Source organism: Buceros rhinoceros, unplaced genomic scaffold (genome assembly GCF_000710305.1).
Source record: "Buceros rhinoceros silvestris isolate BGI_N320 unplaced genomic scaffold, ASM71030v1 scaffold12727, whole genome shotgun sequence".
NCBI classification, from domain to species: Eukaryota; Metazoa; Chordata; class Aves; order Bucerotiformes; family Bucerotidae; genus Buceros; species Buceros rhinoceros.
The window spans coordinates 23,783-44,318 of record NW_010424067.1 but is presented as its reverse complement, the minus strand read 5'-3'; the positions used below and the strand labels follow the sequence as shown (position 1 = coordinate 44,318).

The 20,536-nt window shown below is 37.1% G+C and overlaps 1 protein-coding gene across 1 annotated transcript in view; it reads left to right on the top strand.

The window, feature by feature from the left end:
* Positions 1 to 20,536, top strand: part of LOC104497411 (sodium-driven chloride bicarbonate exchanger) — an 86,818-nt gene that overhangs the window by 49,809 nt on the left and 16,473 nt on the right. Inside the window, exons 5-6 of the mRNA XM_010140658.1 lie at positions 4,397 to 4,557; positions 15,013 to 15,201. Coding sequence (XP_010138960.1) covers positions 4,397 to 4,557; positions 15,013 to 15,201 — 350 coding nt within the window. The remainder of the gene's footprint in view (positions 1 to 4,396; positions 4,558 to 15,012; positions 15,202 to 20,536) is intronic.

Below are 20,536 nucleotides of genomic sequence, written 5' to 3'. Positions count from 1 at the left end.
CAAGAAAGTGCACTGCTGTTACAGCCTATTTTAATCCAGGATCTGATTTAGGCTGTCCCATACATGGAATTAGTTAGCGAGCAGAATGGAATAACTTAGTTATGTTGATATAGTGACAAAATTAATTATTTTTTTCCTCCATTAATTGATTTCAAGCCAGAAGAAACACATGCCTTTTAAAATCAATAGCCATTCACAATAATTTTTGTATGTGGCCCAGCTGTACAATTGTGTAGAGAATGCATGATGTATAATTTCTATTCTGGAAAAAAAATATTTCTAGTAAATCTCGGAGAAATACACTGAAGCGTAACAGTTGGGCTTATTTTATATGCACAAAAGTATAGTTGCAAAATGCAGCTATTAGGAAAGCATTTCATGTTCGAATCTATCCTAATAGCCTCTTGTGGTCATGGCTGGAAAGTAGTGCCTGATTTTGTAGCAAGTTTTACCCAAACTGTTAGGACTCACCTGCTAATATAAAATGCAAATTTTGGGAGAGTATCACTATGTTTCTGGAAAAGAATATGTAGAAAGGAGGAAAATAAAAAGACACTTTGGAACCAACAGTAAAGTGTTCAGGCTTGTATATTAATGAAACAGCACTGTTACGAAATTAAACCTCTGTCCATAGTTTAGCAAGTAAACTGTTAATAGTGACTAGAAATGGATGTACTAGGGAAAAACTATGAATATGAAATAAAAATGCATCTCCCCTGAATCAAAACTTTCTTCCAAAGAATCTAGGTTCCAGAAAACTTAGGTTTGTCACTTCTGCTTGATTTCTGACGTGCTCATTTACTTTGGTTCAGGCAAAAGCTGATGTGGAAATTTATATAGCATGTAAGATTACTTCAGTAACACTGACTTTTGAGCAGGTTGTGAGCACGTACTCCAGCTCTCTGCTGCAGACATAACAGGCTGTAAAATAGACCATGTTCAGCTCGCCTGCTTCATAATGTGTACCAAAATGTAACTGAGTCTACAGTGAAATATGCACGCTTGCTTATTGACTCCTGAAAAATCGATGAAGATGACTTCAGAAGATGTAACATATGTACGGTTATTACTTGCACATTTCTCCTGTAGTAGCATACCTTGCTGAAACTCTTTTTGGCCTGTTTTGTTCTAGCAGGTATGGAACTAAACTGTATGATGGATATACCTGTGCTAGTCTTTACCAGTAAAAGGAAACCATATGAATGAAGCTGCTCTTCTATGTGATCAGATACAACAAAGATTGCTCTAAATGTGTTACAAGCACATGGGGTTCGTGTGACACATGAGCTCAATATACAAATGGGCTTGGTGGTGTTTTGGGAAATGAGGAAATAATTTTATTTATCAACTATGTCAATTTAAGGGGTTGAACTGCAAAAGTAAATATATTAAAATTAGTCTTTTTTCTGAGAAACTAAAAAGAGCAGAAAATTGGCAAACTTGGAATCCACACCGGAACTTGGATTTCAAAGCCATTTCTATCCTTAAATCTTGTACATGAATTCAAATGGTTGTTAAAATAGTAGTATGATTTTTTTAAACCACTTGAACACTTAGGGTTAAATGACTATGTGTAAGGTTAGATGAGTACTCATGTAATGCATATTAAAATCAAAATAGAAATGTATTCCAAATGTAGAATCTCTCAGCTGGGTGTGATTTATGTTCATGTATTAGCTTGTTAGTTCATTAAGTAACAATGAATAATAATGTGTTTAACACATTAGTTAGAGTAGGAAATTGGATGCAACCCATAGAATTATACTGTTCAAATTGAAACTCAGATGGAGGTGATCGTGATGGCAAGTATGACTGTTTGAGTAGCAGCAGTAGTTTCCTATGGACTTCTGTTGCATGTAAGCTTTGATGTCTGCTTAATACAATAAACTCTAATTAAAACTATTTTCATAGTTTCAACCTTTCTTATCCATGTGTCCCTGGTAAGTTATGAGCCTGCCTCTGTCCAGTCACCTGTCATAATGAAACTTCTAAGAACATGTTTGCCTTTTATCACTCATTTTAAAATCCGTCTAAATTGGTCAGTATATCCAAAATATCAAGGACAGGCTGCAGCAGTGTAATCAGATAAGCAATGCTGAAGTCTATTTACACGTACAGAAGATAATGACAGTATGAGGTTTCTGATGATATTCTGGAAGAAATCTATCTTCTAATCTTTGGATCATTGCTTCTAGAATATATATTCTTTTCTTGAATTAGCATGAAACAAGATGATGGTTGGAATGCCCAGGTACAAAGATTGTAATCTTTTAAAATTCCTGAAGAGATTAGAAACATGCACAAAAACAGAGGTAGGAGAAGATAAAAATTTAGATATTTTGCAGAGTCTTAGGAGGCAATAGTTTAAGCAGATAATTAATGCTTTGTGTTTGTAATACTATGGCCACAAATAGATCTAGCATATTTTTAGGTTGAAAATATGAGCACTATGAGTAAACTCAGAGCAGCCTAGGTGCAAAATTAAAAAAAAAAAAAAATTAAAGTTTTTTTCTCTTCTCATGTGCTTCTTGTTAGCTTTCCTGAGTTGTTGTAGCTCATCCCTTTGAAACCATGGCTGGTGGCATTGGTGGGTGTGGGGTGTGTTAATTTGTGTTTGTCCATTTAGACATTGTTTTGAAAAGATGTTTGGAAAACCTCATTTGCATATGCAAATTCAGTTTAATGTTTCAGCTCTATGTGTAAGCAGTTTATTTGTTTGTGCTGTGTCATTCTTGCTGCTTCTCTGGAAGAATGAAAAAGTAAAGGAGATTGTCCAGCTAGGCTGGGAAGAGAAGAGGTATTGCACTGAAGGGAATGCAGAACAGAAGTCTGATGGAGAGGAAGGAAGTCTCATTACCAAAGATAAGACACGGAAACTGGCCAGCACAGAGGAAATGGAGGGGAAAATGCTTACAAAGAGAAGGCGGCTAGGCACAGAAGACTGGACATTTTGGAGGAGCCAAGTTGCTGGAGGCAAATTGTCTTGGCAGTGCTAGGTTAATGGTTGGACTTGATGATCTAATGGGACAGTGATTAGGAGGGAGCTGATGCAGTTAGAAGAGATGGAATGCATCAGGAAGGGAGCAGAAATGCTGGTGAATAGATCATGAAGTGGTGGCTGCTTGCTGGATGATGTCAGAAGGGGAAGATGCCATCTTTCAGTTCCATCAAGAACTGAAAGGAGGAAAGTATCTAAAATACGGCTACACAGGCGTATTTTACAAGTAGGAGCAGAGCCAGGCAGGTGGCCCAGGAATTGAAGAGAACAGCTGTGTTTGCTGTGAGGGTTTGTAAAACTGGAAATAGTTCAGCTTCAGAGATGTTAAGGCTCTACGTTTCCCTGCTGTCTTGAAGTATGTGTGAAGGTGTGTCAGGGTGTGAGGCTCGGCTTGACTTCTCTGCTGCCTGGTCTGTATGAAATAGCTGAGTGCAGCTGAGTCAAGTGGTAGAGACTTGTGCTGTGGCAGCAGCTTTTCAAACCTTGCCAAGCTGACAGGCTGCATGGCTCCACACAGCAACATCAGTGTATGCTTGAAAGACTTAATAACTTCAAGCTAAACCACTTTTTTATATGTCAAGAGACTTTTCTGGATTTTTGTTTGTATGTTGAGTATTCTTTTAACAATTTTTAGTATAATTTTTGTCAGCAGAGAATTAAAAAGTCACATGAGAGAGTTCATCCGGCTTGCTATTGACAAAAGACTTGATCCTCTCTGTATACAGTTCCATGTATCCTTTTCACTCTGCTGAAGTCTCTGGATTCACACTGAACCTGAGGCAAATAAGACTCAAAAGAGTAACATATGATAAGGTTACTGGATTCTAAAGTCCTTCACATGGGTGTTTGCCTGAGAAAAGCCTATTTTTTGGAGCTTGAAAGACTATTCACAAGTGTTTATACATTGCGGTGTGTGCCTGTATGTGCCTGTGAGGTTTTTCATTTTAATTGTCTGAACTTTTTAATGAAAAATGGCCCTAATTTTGCATAACTTTTACTGCCTTAATGCTTGGTGCCATTTACTAAGTTTGTAACAGCGTCTTCTTTGAAAATGTGATTGTGGTGATAATGGATGCAGATTCTCTGAAGTGTGGATATGTCAGTATATTTTTATATGCTGTTCTATTGTAAAAATACCATTGTATGTCAAAGAATTACTCAAGTTTTTATAAAGTACAGTAATGATTACTTAATACGCTTCTCTTTTCATCTCTGTGGTCAGAATTTATCTTCAAAAATGATATAATACAGTGTTACAAGGGAAGTTTCTCTTATTTCCTGCAAAGAAAGAATAAAGTGAAATCCAAAGACATGCTTAGCAATGATCTTTCTATATCGATGGAAATAATTTTTCATTTCTTGTGCACAATGGATTTATTAAATTGCTTGTTTGTACAGGTGGTTGAAGTTTGAAGAAGATGTAGAGGATGGAGGAGAGAGGTGGAGCAAACCGTATGTTGCCACGCTGTCACTTCATAGCTTGTTTGAGCTGAGAAGTTGTATCCTGAATGGCACAGTTCTTTTGGATATGAGAGCTAACTCCATAGAAGAAATTGCCGGTATGTATTGATGGTGCATTTATTAAGTTTTGAAAATGAATCAGAAAAACCAAGTGCTTACAAAATCACTTAAAAGGTTATTGCATAATAATTGGTTCAGAAACTCCTAGGAAATACTGTGCTCAATGTATTAGGAGAGATTCTAGGAACTGACACAACTAGTAAATATTTTATTTATGTTTTTCATACAGACGTTCTGGATCAATTTTCATGTAAAGGAGAAAATTAAAATGAAATGGTTTGGGTGTTTTTCTTTAGGACTGGCTTGTTCTTTGCTCCTGTTGTGCCACCTTACATTGTGAATGATGCATGTGCTAACTTTCACAAACTGAATCTATTGCTATGCTTGCTTAAAAAAAAAAAATTCATCATAATTATATAACATGAAAACGGACCAGTTTAAAAAAACGTGCCTCTTAGTTGAGAATGAAATCAAGAACAATAATACTAAATTTTAAAAAAAATTTAAGGTTCATTAACTACTTTAACTAAAGGTGAGTGCATTTTTTTCTGATAAAGGTGTGTTTGGCAGTTCCAATTCCAGAGCTTTTGAGAACAGCAGAAAGCAAGAGAGGAGATAATGGATGAATCTTGTCTCCCAAAAGTATAAGTGAGGTTGAGACTGAATGCCATTTTCTGCATTCCTGGTGTTTCCCATAAAGGCTATAATTGGTTACTGCTGAGGCCTTTTTTTTTGGTAGTTCATTTTTTACTGTAATAAAGCAGATTGTAAGGAGTTGTATAGTACAGACCCGTAATGCATGGCCTCAAGGAGTCCTAAAATTACAAAGGTTGCATGGCTGAGCTAAAATCATGCAGTACGGTCTGGTGTATTTATTTCCCTTCCTCAAATACAATAGCTAATTTGAATTAGAAAATTTATAAATATATTTGTAAGTAGACAAGTTTCTCTAATCTGTCAAAACAGGGATAATGTATGTATTATAATGTATACATATTTACATTGGACTTCAAAACTCATCCCTAAAATGGTAACACCCTGTCCAAGGGCTTGTGTGCCCTAGAGGGTTTCTAGTGCTGTGTCCTTGCTCCTGTTAAAAAAATCTCTGTCCCTTCCAGCAGACACAGAGCAAAGAGCTGTACTCTTTTGTAATCTGGGATCTCTAATTTTCTGTTTATCCAGCTTAGGAAGAGCTAGTATCGTGCTCATTATGGTTCTCGGACTGGTATCCTTGCATATTTTATATCTACTTAAAGTTTTTCCTTGCTTCTACCTTACTGTATTTCACATTTCTGAAAATGGTGCTGTATCTGTAAATCATACATTTGATATTTTTTACAAGTTATACGAATACTGCTTTTTTATACAAATATTGTCTTAGCTTTATGGTATTCTCCATGTTGCAAACTTTGCTTGAAGATCAAATGTGATGCAACAGATATAAATTTGGAAAAGAGCATGTGCACAAAGAAATGGTGCATATGAGATGCACAGAAATGGCACATGTTGGGGCCTTTTTGTTGCCTTGTCACAGGTATAAAGTAGTGTGTTAACAGAAAATGTAAAATACGCAAATGTAGAAAACTTCTGTTTAGGTAAAGGTGCAAAAGGCAGAACAAGAATATTTTCACTCAAAATTATCAAGAAGACTGCTTTGTGGGAGACAGATAGGTCTACGTAAGGGCCAGGTAAGATTTATTTTAGCTATTTACATTATCAGGTAAGGGAGATACTGTTCAGTGGACTATATTTAATAGCAGAATTAAAATTGGCTCTGATAGTGGTAGCTGCTTTTTGCATTTACCTTTCCCAAATTGTTTATGTCAAACTGATGCAAGGTGTTATTAATCCAAGTCTGTAGAAACTTGTGTGGGTTTCTGCTCTGTGCCGAGGTATGATCCTCCCGTGAATCATGGTCTGAATCAGAGCTTCAAAATTTGTCTTGATAATGATAAAAGATAACCATAAAGAATGAAAAGCAGTTGATTCGAAAGAACAAGGTTTATCAGTGTGTTGCTTTATTATATATTTTGTAAAATAATCAAGAAGTACTTAGATCAGCTGCTTGATGTTCTTTTATTGCTTTTTTGCTTAAGTAATACACTAGGATTTTCAAGCTTCAGCTTTACATTTTTAATCCAGAAACCACTCAACTTCTTCTGTTATCAGCTAAGAGATCATTTCCAGAATTCTTTTTATCTAAGTTGGCAAAAATGTAAGGATTAACATAATAAAATAACTTCAGTACACTTTTTTCCCCTATTTTTGGAAGATATTCTATAATGAAATGACAATGAATTCATGCTTATAATCTGTTGGTCTCCAGTTAGTTGTAGTAATTTTCGTTCAGTTAATGCATACACGGATTTCAGCATTTACAATACTAATTTTGTTCTGAAAGTCGTCACAGATATAAGTTGTCCTTCAGTAGAGAATTTGATGAGTTACTCTAATGCCATTGTGAATCAGGCCTGCTTCTGGGATATCTTGATTTGCTGATTAGGAAATCTTGTCTCTTCTGAGAAGAAGCTTTAGGCACGTGCCATTTTCACTTTAAAAGTACTTGTCATTGTGGCAGATTTGGGTGCATTTTGTTTGTTTTATTTGTTTGAACTGGTAGGCAGCCCTTTGTGAGAAGGTGATCTGACGTGATAAGGTTTGCATGGTTTTGCTTTGTCTTTGAGAGAGGATTTTTTTTTTTTTCATCTCTGCAGATTTGATAAGCAATGAGGGGAATATTTTTTTTAAACAACTTTGCAGCAGATTCTTCTGGCAACTGAATCATTGCATAAATTACCCATGTTTCTGTCAGGTTTCTTTGAGAGGTTGTTTGTCCTGTAGTCCTGTCCCCCTGTCTCCCCCCCCCCAATAAGTTGCTATTCCATTTGTTTTTCTATTATTATTATTTGTGTTGCAATGCTGTCATATTCTTCCTCCATCAAGTTCCCTTGTAATTTGTTACTCTAATACTACATATTAGTTCCTGCTCTCCAGTGTTTTACAAAATGTTACAGAGTGTGGCGCACATTAGGCAGCACTGGGAGGAGGAAAGACTAGTAGTAGTGGTGACAAGCATGCCACCAAGATAAGTGTGCTTATGTTCGAAATTTGATAATTCCAAATAATATGACAGGCTGATCTTTTTCCATATAGACAACTGCTGGGCCTGGGGATTAAACAGAACTTGTATCTCTCAGGAAATCCTTTCTTGTCCACGTTACTCAGTTGCTGTTCACTGTCAGTACTTACAATTCTAATCGTGTGCTATACGGTATAAACGTTGTTTTCACCCTGGAGCTGCTATGTATTCCAGCTGTATCTGACAGTCCTGACACTGCAGAATTTACAGAAATGTAAATGCTCTCACCTGCTGCCTTCAATTTTTTTCAACATTTAACTCTCTTCTTATTTTGCTTGCTAGCCGTTCTAATGCTAGGCCAGTCCAGTGATCCTGATGGTCACTTTTGTTTTCTTCAATCCTGCAGGGTCCACCACACGTAGGAGAATTTGTAGAAATAGAGTATACTCTGCGGTCTTAAGTGGTACTCTTGAAGTAGCTTTGGTTCTTTTATTTCTGCTTCATAGTTTATCATTATGGGGTTTGGGTTTTAATGCAATGTTGATAATTTTACTTCATTACTATAGTGCATCGTATCTTTTGAGAACAAATAAACTAATTGTGCACATGTACTTTCTTTTTACTTAACGCTTTGTTAGGGAGAAATATGTGCTGTATTCTTGTGGGTAATGTCTTTCTCTCTGGGCCGTATTCCAATATCAAATTGTATTTCTGTAAATGCAGTGCTACTCTTTCAAAGATATGAAGAGGTATACTTAATCTTCATTGATAAATTGAGACAAATTCCTATTTGTTTTAGTCAAGGCTTTTAATCTGTAAACACTTACTAAGACGTTAAACTCTCAGCACTTAGCCCTTGAAACTGTCTTTCATTAAAGTCTATGTTTTAAGAACGTTAATGGGCTTGTGGTAAAATCTACAGATGAGAGCCGTTTTTTGTACTGTTTGCGTGGCTTTCAGAACATTTTGTATTTCATCCCTGGAATCTCTGATAGATCTGTCTAAAAATATTTTGGCACCAGTGGTGTGGTGAGAATTTTTAAGTCATCCTGACTTCCAGCATGTTCATTATTTATTAGATTCTTTTTCATTCCAACTGTTTTATTAAAAAATGACTTGATCTACAAGACAGTAAATTTATTTGGACAGGCACCCAATTTTGTTTGTTGATAAAGAGCTTATTTGTACCTGTGATGCACAGACAATATCTTAATGTAATAGAGACTTCTGAGATGAATTTCCAACACTGTCATCATGCAGCAAACCAGCATGTTTATTCTTGAAGTTTCTCAAATTGTTCTTAAATTTTGTAAGATGGATTTTACTTTTTCTTTGAAAAGAGCTCAATTCCTCTGCTGAAATTTATCCAGTTTAAAAACCCATTAAAAAATATTTTAGCTTTTTTATTACTATTTTTAATATGTGACATTCTTCTTTTCATATGCCTTTGCAGTGGCTTATATATCACTAAGCTAGCACTCCATGCACAAGGAATTCCTTTGAACATTTGATGTAGTAATATTTTATCGATCACTTCTGTATAGAACATATGCTAAAGGGAAGTCTTGAAAAATCTATGTAATCAAAACAATTTATTTTGGAACTTGTCTCTTGAGGAGGTATTTGCCAGTATCTGGCTGCACCATTAGAGAGCAGCTTCACTGTGTTGTTCAAGTTGGCAGATGAAAATGTTCTCTTTTGATATTTTCATTTAGTTCCTTTGAAACCATGTAGATTCTCAGATTACCATCTGTTTTGGGTTTTTTTTTTTTTGATTGTATCCACTGAATGAACCCAAAAGGTTCTTCTGCTTAACATATGATGCCATTTTCTGTTGTTTCGTTCAAAAACTGTTCAGTCCAGCCTTTAATGGCAATACTTTCTCTACAGCATGAATCACAGATCTCACATTTCCTTATAGTTGTGCAGAATGTACTGTGAACAAACGTCAAACCTTGTCAAATAAAAACTGTGGCCTCAGCATTGCACAGTGGTGCTCTGGCAATTTGCACGTGTTTGAAATATTAGATAGTCCTATTTATTTCAAACAGCTTCAATGTAATAGAAGTTTGTTTTTAAATTAAATTTTAATTATTCCCATGCTTTTCAGTGCAGAGATCTGACTGTTTTTTCCCAAGCAGTATTTCGTATGTTCCTCGCGATCGAATTTTCAATCTAACAACTTAATCTTGTGATTGAGGTCATTGGACTCTGTGCTCAGCAACTCACGGCATTACATCCCAAGTGTGCCACTTTTCTGATATCATGGTAAGCTTTCAATCTGAACAAGTCTTCTTTTGTTTTTGTTTGCTGTAAGCTGTATGACTCCATAATAATGATGTATTTAACCTGGCTCCAGTTTAGATTTTATTTCACTGGAGTCTTTTGTTTCAGCTGTGACACTCACATCGTGTTGTGCTTCTGAGAGTGCTTTTATGGTAAATATAACTTACATTACACACACTATAACAAACTCTGGGATTGCCTGTGAGCAATCTGCTTCTCTGTTTGACCCTACACCTGTCTTTTGTTAAGCTTTCACCTTCTCACTTACCCAGGTTTTTGCATTTGCTTGCTTTATTTACAGCTTACCATGCAGTGATTATCTTTACAGAGAAACCTCTATCAGATTTTATTCCTTTGTGGGTAAATAGTAAATCTCATGCCAACTTCTAAGTAGCTTGCATTTTTGTTTTGTTTTGTGTTTTCCCACATTACCCACAAATCTGGGAGTTTTTTAGATTGCACAAGTTAGTTTCAGCTTTCATTTTGCATGTAGAGACAGAACCAATGTCACTCATGGCTCTTGTTCTGTTTAGAGATGCAAAATGTATTGTTTTGTAAGGTCTCCATTCTTTTGGTAGCATCCACTGTGGCGTGTTAGCATAGGTCTGGCTTACAACTGTGTTCACTCTCTGAGCCGCCAGCTGGGAATTTTAGCCTTGTCTCTACTATTCGCAGTTTTGTGAAATTCTTGCTCTTGTTCTTCAGTAAAATCTCACACTATTACTTTAAAAAGCAGACATTTTTCACTTTGTCTTTCGTTTTCAAGTAATTCAGCTGAGAAGTTGAACAAAGTAATTTCAGGTAGAGCTGGAAACAGAATCTGTTTCTCAGTGCACTGGAACGCTGTGCCTCCTTGGGTGAGCGGGCTAAATCTGCTGGCTTAGGTAGGTTGTTTATAATCACCATTGTAAACGCTGGGAACTGGTGTTGGTTCACAAATGCAGCCCAAGAATCTTAATTGTTAGTTTTCCTAAGTGTCACTTTTCCTGAGTGCCTAACTCACTCCGGAAGTGTGTATTCGGGCTCCTGTTAGAGGCAGGTTAAGATAAAGATAAGACATTCCAACTGAACCTGCTTTAGGGTTGCTTTTGTTTTCTTCTCCCCTATCTTCCAGGGAAATAAAACAACCACAGACCAAACAAGCCTGACTTTTAAATTGGGTTTTGTAGTCAGCTGTCACTGCAATTGCAACGCACATGAAAGACCACGTGTTTTTTGTCGTTAATCTCTCATTTTGTGCTGCAGTTGCACGGTTGTAAAGTTTGGAAGATTGAGAGGTGTAAATAATGGCAACTTTGCTGGTGTAAACTGAGTTCAGTTTCTTCTGCTGTAAACTGTCAGTGCCAACCTATGTAAGGAGAATATGAGACCAGCAATTCAAAACTTGTATTTCATTTGGTACACTGCTTAAAAAAAAAGAAAAAGCAAGCTCTAGATTTTGTTTCTTTACTCACCACTGCAAAAGTCAGGCCCAGTTTAGCCTGTTCACCTGTTAGTAATTTCTTTTTGGACTTCAGGTATTTTGGCGCGTATGCAGTGCACCTTCTATAAATTTATTTGGAAAACTTCATCTGGAAGTTTTGTGTAGTATTGTATGTGAGGTGATGGGCACACTGAACCTGGAGCCTTGGGGAACAAGCTGTGGCCACATTAGAGTGTTTCCTGTTGCTCATTTGCTTGGACCTGGGATGGCTTGATGTGACTGCTGCATATCCTTACATGGTTACCAGCCTGGGTAAATTGTTCACAGGTGATAAGGAGTTACAATAGCTTGTTTTTTAAGTACTCACATTGCTGACATTTATTCACAAAATCAATTTCGTGTAAATAAGGTATCGTAGCCAAGTCTGAATGGAGAAAACGTTATTGAAATTACATGAAACCCCAAGTTTCTGTGCATCCTTTTAAATGACCAGGGCAGGAAGAATGTCTTTAACAGCTTGAAAAAATTATTTCATGGTTCCAGTATGACTCAAGATTCCTTACTGAAGAAACACCCTACTTCAGTGTTCCTGATATCAGCAGAAATGGTATGGTGTGAGCAATTAATAGAATGGGTAACACTATGCTGGTGGATATTCCGCACACTGTGTCTTACTGGAAGATCCATATGGTTGTGAAGCATCCTTGAAAAATCTAATGTTAAGCTGTATCTCTGGCTAGAATGGGGTTCTGTGGAATTTAAAAGGCCATACAAGAGGAAAATTCTCTAAAACAAAATCCCCAAACCTTTGTTAATGAGCATAGAAACCCTAGAGAGTCTCTCTTGTTACACAGGAATGTAGCCGAGATACAAAGCTGTGAAGTTTCAGGTCTGTGTTCTTTACTCTGCTTTGTCATAGGGAGTTTGGAGAAATGGCCGTGCCCTGTAGATACGAAAGTGAAAAACAGGGCTTTGAAAAGTAGGTGCAGCTTCAACTGGTGAGAGTATGAGGGATTTTCTTCTCACAGGATTAAGGAAATGGAGGCTGTTTTGAAAAAGAGATGTTTAAAATGCTCCCGTTTGCCTTTTATTCTTGGACTTTAACCATGATGCTCTTGTTTTCAAGCTTATCTTTGCAATCAAGAGTGTTATCACTGATGTTGCAGAGCCCTGGACTTTTAAAAGATATGTTGAAAAGCTTGGAAAGTAGTTGAAGGAGAATCCCATAATGATAGGTGTTGATGGAGCAGTCAGTACTATTCAGATCTGTTCAGGTCTTGAAAAAGTGGTCAAAATACAGTAATATGTCAGAAATTTGACTGCATTTAAACCCCTACAGCTGCCACTGCAAGCGGGTCTGTATTAAAGGAATGACAACTGGAGGGGAGTATCAAGGCAAGAAAACACGTCTTCACTTTTTCCAAATCTGAATGCATCCCCGCCTTTTCTATGTGGCAAAGGTGCTACAGTAAAGGGGAAGTTGTTGTAAAAAAAGAAAACTCAGGGTAAGCTACTTTCTTCTCAGTTTGGCAGGAAATAAAAATTGTTAGTCACCACACTGGCACTAACTCCATGGCTTGTGTGACTGTTAATGAGTCTAGCAGAGCATCTGGGCAAGGAAGAGGATAGGGATATGATTTTCTTTTTCCTGGCATTATCTCTCCTCAAGTGGATCATCTTAAATATTGACATCATTCTCAGCAGTTAATATATGTTAATTTTAAATATGGAAAATACTGTAATTCCAGGAATGAAACCATGCAAGTGGAGTTCTACTGATCTGTAAGCAAGGTGACGACCGCAACCCTAAATTTGCCTGTTCTAGAGCAGGAAAATGGATGTTTTTCTTGGAGCTGAAGGTTTCTTTTCTTTTTATCACGCGTTTCAAATTCTTGGCTCCTACTGAAAAAAATTTTACCGAAGACTTTCTCTTGAACTTTCTCTTTTGCCTTTCTGAAGCTCCTCTTGCTGCTATGCCTCTCTAGCTCTTCCATTAGATTCTAGAAAAACTGTGTTTGGCTAGTCTGGGAGGGCGGAGATAACTCACCTGGTGGTGTTTGTGTTAACCCTAGAGATACAAGTTCCCTTCAGAATCAGGTGATGCACCGCAAAGGTGACAGGTTTCATTATTTTAGGCACACACCAAGCAGTAATACTCTTTGGAATGAGCTGTTCTGTCAACACCGTTGTTGACAACGTGCAAAATGTGATGGCTGGACAGGGTCAAAAGCAATGTGAAAGCCCTCTGCATCTCTCTTCGTTGTGAGATGTGGATACATCTCTTAGGTTTGCATCTTTTTGCAGCTGAATTTTATCTGTGAACCGATCCTTCTGTTTTTATATGTGTCATCATAGAGATGTAGATTTCTTGGTAGCCTCTTCATAGTAAATGAGGCCTGCGGGTCATTTGTTGTTCAGCTCTTCATGGAGCTTTTTATATGATACATTGGCTTATTACAGGGATATCAAGAACTTTGGAGAAACGATTGTGTTTTTAAATGTATATACGGTGCATAGTTGTATGTTAGCAATTAATCTCTGCTTTTAACCAGCATAATTAATGCCTTTTATTATCTCTCTTCTCTTGCTCTTGGAAATTATCGAAGATCTGACAAAGTATGTCTCTACAGATGATGCATTGTTTTTTTCGTTTGTCTGCTCTGCTTGCTTTTCCTCTGAATTTACTGGTAGATTTGAATCTGACTCCAGCACAGAATCATGAGTTGTCTGAATTTTCAGTACAATGAGTTTCTGACTCAGCTTATTATATCACTATTTTTGTGCAGTACAGTTTCTTCCAAAGAATATGCAAGGACAGCGTGTACTTAAATACTGTTTTACTTGCTTTGATACAGAATTTCTTTGTTAAGTGTTATTGTGGGTGCTGGCATGATTTCCCCAAAAATAATTCAAAAAATCTCACAAAATTCTCAACAGTTCTCTCTCATTTGAAATACATAGTGCACATATTTACAAATAGTTTTGAATATGAATATTTAAGAATATTTTCTCCCAGTGGATTCAGAAATGTTTGTAAGTTCTTAGCAGGGGGATGAGTTTCACACATACCTCTATGTTATGATTCTCTTGTAGGAACATGTACATTTGGTAGTAAGATGAGATTCTATTAAGTATTTGGAAATAAATAATGCAGAAATTTTTCCCGTATTGTCTTATCTGAAATTTCTTTCTATTGCACTGAAAGTATTGTAATTATAGTTATAAACAATAAAGAGCTAGACTGTGATCTCCTGTGGTAAGTATAGAGGGAATAGAAAAGTTGTTTCCTTACAGCATGCCACTTGTTTGTCGCAAATAGGGTACGGGTTATTTTGGAAAAACCAAAAAACAAATCCTCCAAAAGACACCTTATACGTATCATAATCCTGGGTTTAAATAGATTATATATAAGAGTGCTTAGGGCCTGACTCAAAGTTACATAAGTGACCTTAATTTGGAAACGGCATTTCTTTTGAGGATTGACTTTTTTACATTAATTGCATCCTTTTTGATTCCCTCCGCCCCCCCCACCTTGGGAGAGAAACTCTTCTAGATAAAACTTACCATTTAATTCTGTTGTGTTAAAGGAACTGATGATACCTTTCATTTTTAATCCTGTAGGGTACTAATTAATATAATTACAATTTTAAAAATAAAATATTTCCTCTTTTCCTTCTTTTATTATGTTTATGTATGTATTTTCAGATATGATTCTGGACCAGCAGGTGGGTTCTGGGCAGCTCAGTGAGGATGTTCGTCACAGAGTGCATGAGGCATTACTGAAACAGCATCACCATCAGAACCAGAAGAAGCTGAGCAACAGGATCCCAATTGTGAGATCATTTGCTGATATTGGAAAGAAGCAGTCTGAGCCCCATTCCATGGATAAAAATGGTAATGCGTTGTTTTATTTTGCATTTCAAGCTTTCAGGAACATCTGCCTGTTCAGTATCACACATACTTTGTTACCCACAGCTTGAACTCGGTGTGATTCTGCTCTGAAAAGCTACTGTGTAAAAGTGGTACCTTTTACATGGGAGTGGTTCCTTTTATGCATTCAATAACACACCTCTTGGAATTTGACATTCAGGTATCCTGCACAATTCCGGGCTGTGTGGAGATATTCCAGGGAACTAGCTCAGGTGTTGGAAGCAGGCTAGCTGAGTTAGTGTGCCAGTGTGTCCTGGGTAATTGGCATGGCACGTTATCCCGGGTGCAGCGCAGCTCAAGTAGACTCATGGTGCTTTAGGCACTCTATGTGATCCTTCAGAGTGAGCTTGAGCATCTTTGCACAGAGTTGCTCTGAACTGTGGACATGGTCCTTTAGTGTCAGAAATATGATATGACTATTTTTGGCTTCTGTTGACTATCCAGGGCCTGTTTAGTTAAAATGTAATGGATTGTTGGAGTAGTTTCTAAGTCTACGACAGTGTATGTGTTAGCTAGTATTCAGCTGGTGCTTCACATTTCATAGTTGAGTTTGAGGGTTTGAAAATGAGAAGAACATTTTCAAGATGACACTGTTGGAGAGGTGCTGCAAGAACTGTACGTTGTTCTTTCAGAATATCACATTTTTGGAAAATCATGCTCAGGAAAATGAGACAGCATGTTTGCAGAGTGGTTCTACAGTAAAATATTGGCTTAACTTTTTTTCTTTCTTGGTTTTACAGAAGCCTTTATAAGCTGTACTGTTGTTACAGGTTAATCATAATGAAAGATCATCTCTTATTGCCCGTTCATTATTTACATAAACACAGGCCTCTGTTGTGAAATTTGCAGCCGACTATTTACAATCAGTTCACTAGGATTATACCTTGCAAAATTACTGAGCATCTGTATCTGGTATCATCCCAGTACCCACATTTTTTACCTGAACACCACTGGACTACAGTGACTCTTATTCTGAAAATCACCTTATCTGTAGTGAAATCTCAGTCCCTTTTGCAGTCTCTCTGGTTCAGGGCCCTGCTGAGCTGCCCTGGGAAGCTCCCTGGGAATTGGAGAGTGAGGAAACAGCCATAGCACAGGGAAGGTGCAGGGTGCAAAAGACAGCTGTGTGCTGTGAGGCATAGGACGGAAAGGGGAAGAGGAGTGGTGCAGCTGATCTGTTGGTATAAAGATTAACTTTGGTTTCAAGGAAGAATCTTCCGTTTCAGTCATTGCGACATAGAATTTATCAATCTAGTTGCTTCCCTAGAGAAGTCTCTTAGACCTTCAAGGCAACAGATAATTTCATTTGAATGGGATACTAAGTAGAAACACATTAATTATGCCAGAATATTATTTTAAGTGTAAGGGACAAATAATATTTTTTAAGATGTGAGTGATTATGCATATGGATGCACAAGAGTAAATGTAGGTAGGATGATCGTTCATCCTTTTTAAGCTAACTATCCTGTTGATTTGTGCAACTCTTGTATATAGCTTTAAACAAATATTCAGGAGACAGAGTTAATGCTATAATGTTCCTGTTCCTCAGTTTGCCCAGGATGCAAGAGACACCTTGCATTCCATAAGCTTTTTGCACTAGATCTTATATAACAAATAAGCAGTAGGTCTCCTCAAAAAGACCCCTCAGGGCAAGCTGTGCAAGTATCATAAGCTCAGTTTCTGTAACTTTCTGTATCTGGAATCTTTCTGTATGCGGAACTGATGCAGTAGTTTACCCCAGAAACATCTCACTTTTTGTCTTTGTTTCTTTGGGGAATTTTTGAATCTGATTCTAATTCCTCCCCCAGAATAAATGCTGATCAGAACATCATGTAGGTCCGTATTAAATGCACTAATTTTATGTACTCTGTGGTTAAGTGATTCTGTAAGGAGGGAGACACATTCTTACAGGTTTTCTTTTGTCCGTGCTTCTTTTGCTGGGTGAAAACCTACTGAATTCCAGTTCATGTGCTCATGGAGAGATGCCTCAGAGCATTCTAAGCCCCAGTTAAAAAAATCAGTCACTTTCACTATGTTAATTTAAATTAAGTTAAATGCACCATAAGCAATACAAATCTGAACAATTTTAGGGGTATTTATACAAAGATAAATAAGCTTGTTTTATAAATTACAATAAAGAGTTCCAAACTTAGGCTTTTTGGGCACAGGTGTCTTTTAATCAGGTTGTAGTATTGCTGTTCTACTTGCATCCTTTAAGTGCTAATGCACATTTGTCAGTCTCCTCCTGTGTTGACCTTTTTAAAATACATGATGGCCTTGTGATAAAGCAAAGAGGCTGGTTTACTTTAACCTTCTCTCTTGTCATCCATTACTCTGTTACATTAAAAAGTGTGAATCTTATTTTATTGCCTGAATTGTACTAAAATTAGTATTATCTTTAGAAGAGGAAAATTCAGTCTAAGTTTTTGGTTTTAAAAGGAATGACAATTTTTTTCTCTTCTCAAGACAACAGTGAGTAAGCAGCTCATGGGCTTGAGTGGCAACTATTGCCCCAGTGCTCCAGGATTAAAGAAGTGGGGATGATTCTGGAGAGCTGCCTAATTTCAGACACACTGACTGTTACCTCTTCTGGCATACTCTTAGTTATTTCTTTACCCAGGGTAACATGGTGTGTAAATTATGCAGGAATCTACACTGAAATGCTCAGCTTTCAAGAGCTCTTCTGTCCTTAGAAGCTTGACCAGGAATAGTGGTGAGGTTTCTGATTTTTTTTATTCTGCTGTTGCCTCGTGACCCAAATGCTAGAGTTTAGCTACAGTGTTATGCTCACTACAGCTATTTATTTTTTGTTAGATTGCCATGGAGCATCTGTACAAGCTTCTTGTAATGATACAAAATGAGTTGTTGAAATATAACTTTGGATTAAGTGAAAGCAAAAGAAAAATCAGCTAAATATGTGTAAAACAAAATTAAGGGATATGGACACCTTTTATTATTGTCAAGAGTTTTCTGTGAGACACATCTTTGTTTCCTGAGGACAAACTGGTAAAATGCAATCAAGGCATCATTTTAGCCTGCTTATTCCCCTTTGTGCACAAACATTGTGTAGAATGTATGAGTGTGAAATGTTCCATATATTGTCAACAGTAGCAGTATTCTTCTCTCTTTTTAATACAAAATAATGCATTAAAATAGTAAAATATTCTATTATTGCTTTTACTTTCTGGATGAGCAGCTTAATTCCTAGAAGACTGCAGGGAGAAAACCATACAAACTCAGGTACAACTGATGAGCTTACAGCTCGATTCACCCCTATCAGAGTTTTCAGAAACAACAAGTTCCAGGAGCTTTAGAAGGTCCATTTATTTGTCCCTATTTAAGTGAAGCAGGGGAACTTAGGCACTTTTTCTGCACAAAAGGAAATCCTCAGTTTGGTTAAATTTGGACTGATAACCATACTTGGCAGTCTGTGGTTTCTAAAATAGGCGGTTCAGAGCAGTAAGTCCTTGCTGTCTGGGTTACATGATACAGCTGAGGGTGCAAAACCCCTTCTTTGTCCAAGTTCTTCATTCATGCTGGCTTATCAGTGTATCAATTTCCAGATATTCAGGAGCAACGCTTGAAAATGAAGACACAAACTTCAGTTAAATAAACTTAAATTAAATACATGGCTGTGCTGCTGACAGACCACTGTGATATCTTTGGAAGATAGTTGTACATATGTTCTCCCTCCATTTTTCCTTTGTTCAAGAGTCGGTCAGACCATCTAGTTAATTTGCTTTGTATTTAGTGGTATTATCTTTTGTTTACAATGGCTTTTCTTCATGTCCTCTGCTGGGCTACGATGTCAGGGTGCTATGGATTTACCATGCATTTTTAATGCTGCCATGCTGTGTTTAACTTTCACTTTTCATTAAGCATCAAAACTGTGAGAATTAAAGCCTGCTTTTGATGTTCCAATAAAAAACGACAGTCAAATTTGGCATAAGAGCAGGAAACATTGCTTTTTAAAAGTCTAATTTGACACCAAATTCCCAAAATAGAGGGTGGCAAGTAATTTTAGCATAAATGCTCTAAAAGACAGGTAAAAATATGAATCTTCGTCGTTAGTAAATCATCTTCATGAAGTTTGGTTTGTAGAGCAATTTCACTTGTTTTTATTGAGATCAGAAGGTTTTTCACTCTTGATACCTGAGAGCTGTGCCTGTCAATTCCTATGACATGGTCTATAGAGTCAAAGGCAATTGCAAATATGCAACACCTTGCTGTTGTTAGGGGAATGCTAAAATAATTTCATAAGCCTCGAGCCTTTCTTATTTCTTCTGCAATTCAGAATTTAAGCATGGGAAAGTAGCTGATTTAATGAAAACGTAGCTAGGAAAAGAAGTTTTCATCATGTAAACATTTTGGGTTTTTTGACTGGCTATTTCACTTTTAGACTAGATTTCAGAGTACACGTGTGCATGTATATATATGTAATGAGATCTAACAGACCTTTTACTGATTAAGGTGGAAGAGGAAGGAACTCGGGGAGAGGCATGCAGGCAGGAGCATGGCAGGATGAATGACTTGTAAATTGTATTTCCATGCACCTTGCTGAAGTGTTCTTTATGTGTAATAACATGATCTTATGCCTGTTTTCTGTTCCATACACATGTGATTTATAACCTCTTCTTCCTCAATTAGTATAAAAAGTTATTTGTATAAAAATTACACCACACATCATGTCTGATCTTGAGAAATTCTGAAATTCCAAGGAGAGGTTTGTTGATATGCCAAAGAGCTTGAAGAAAGCAATGCCATATTACATCAGGGATCTTCAGAGTTAACAGCATGAGCTGCTGGAGGAGTTCATTTTGAGGTGTTTTCCAAGCCTTTTCCCAGTTATTTCGGTTAGCATGATGGGTTGATTTGGACTTCTTCATGTGAGCTCACACTGCCATAAAACAATTGAGGTGTTTAAGACTATGCTTGGGTGTCTAATTTAGGGCAGTATGCTTTAGTATCCTAGTAAGTCTAAGTCACCAGTTATGAGATGGTGTTTGTTACTGTTCTCAATTTCCTAATCTCTCCTAAACATCAGTCCAAGCATTTATGACATAACTCAGAGCTAGTTGACAGCATGTGAAGCTCTCATGTTGGTACTATCACATGAAGAGGACAAACATGGAGCCATATGAAAAGGGTAGGGAGGCATTCCTAGGTATGAGACAGTATTTCTTCATTTTAAGGATAAGTCACAATGGATGCCATATATATATATATATATATATATCTCCAAGTTTTCTGTCAGTATTTGATCTGGATCAGATTGCTCCAGCTTTCCTTGAAAGGAAGG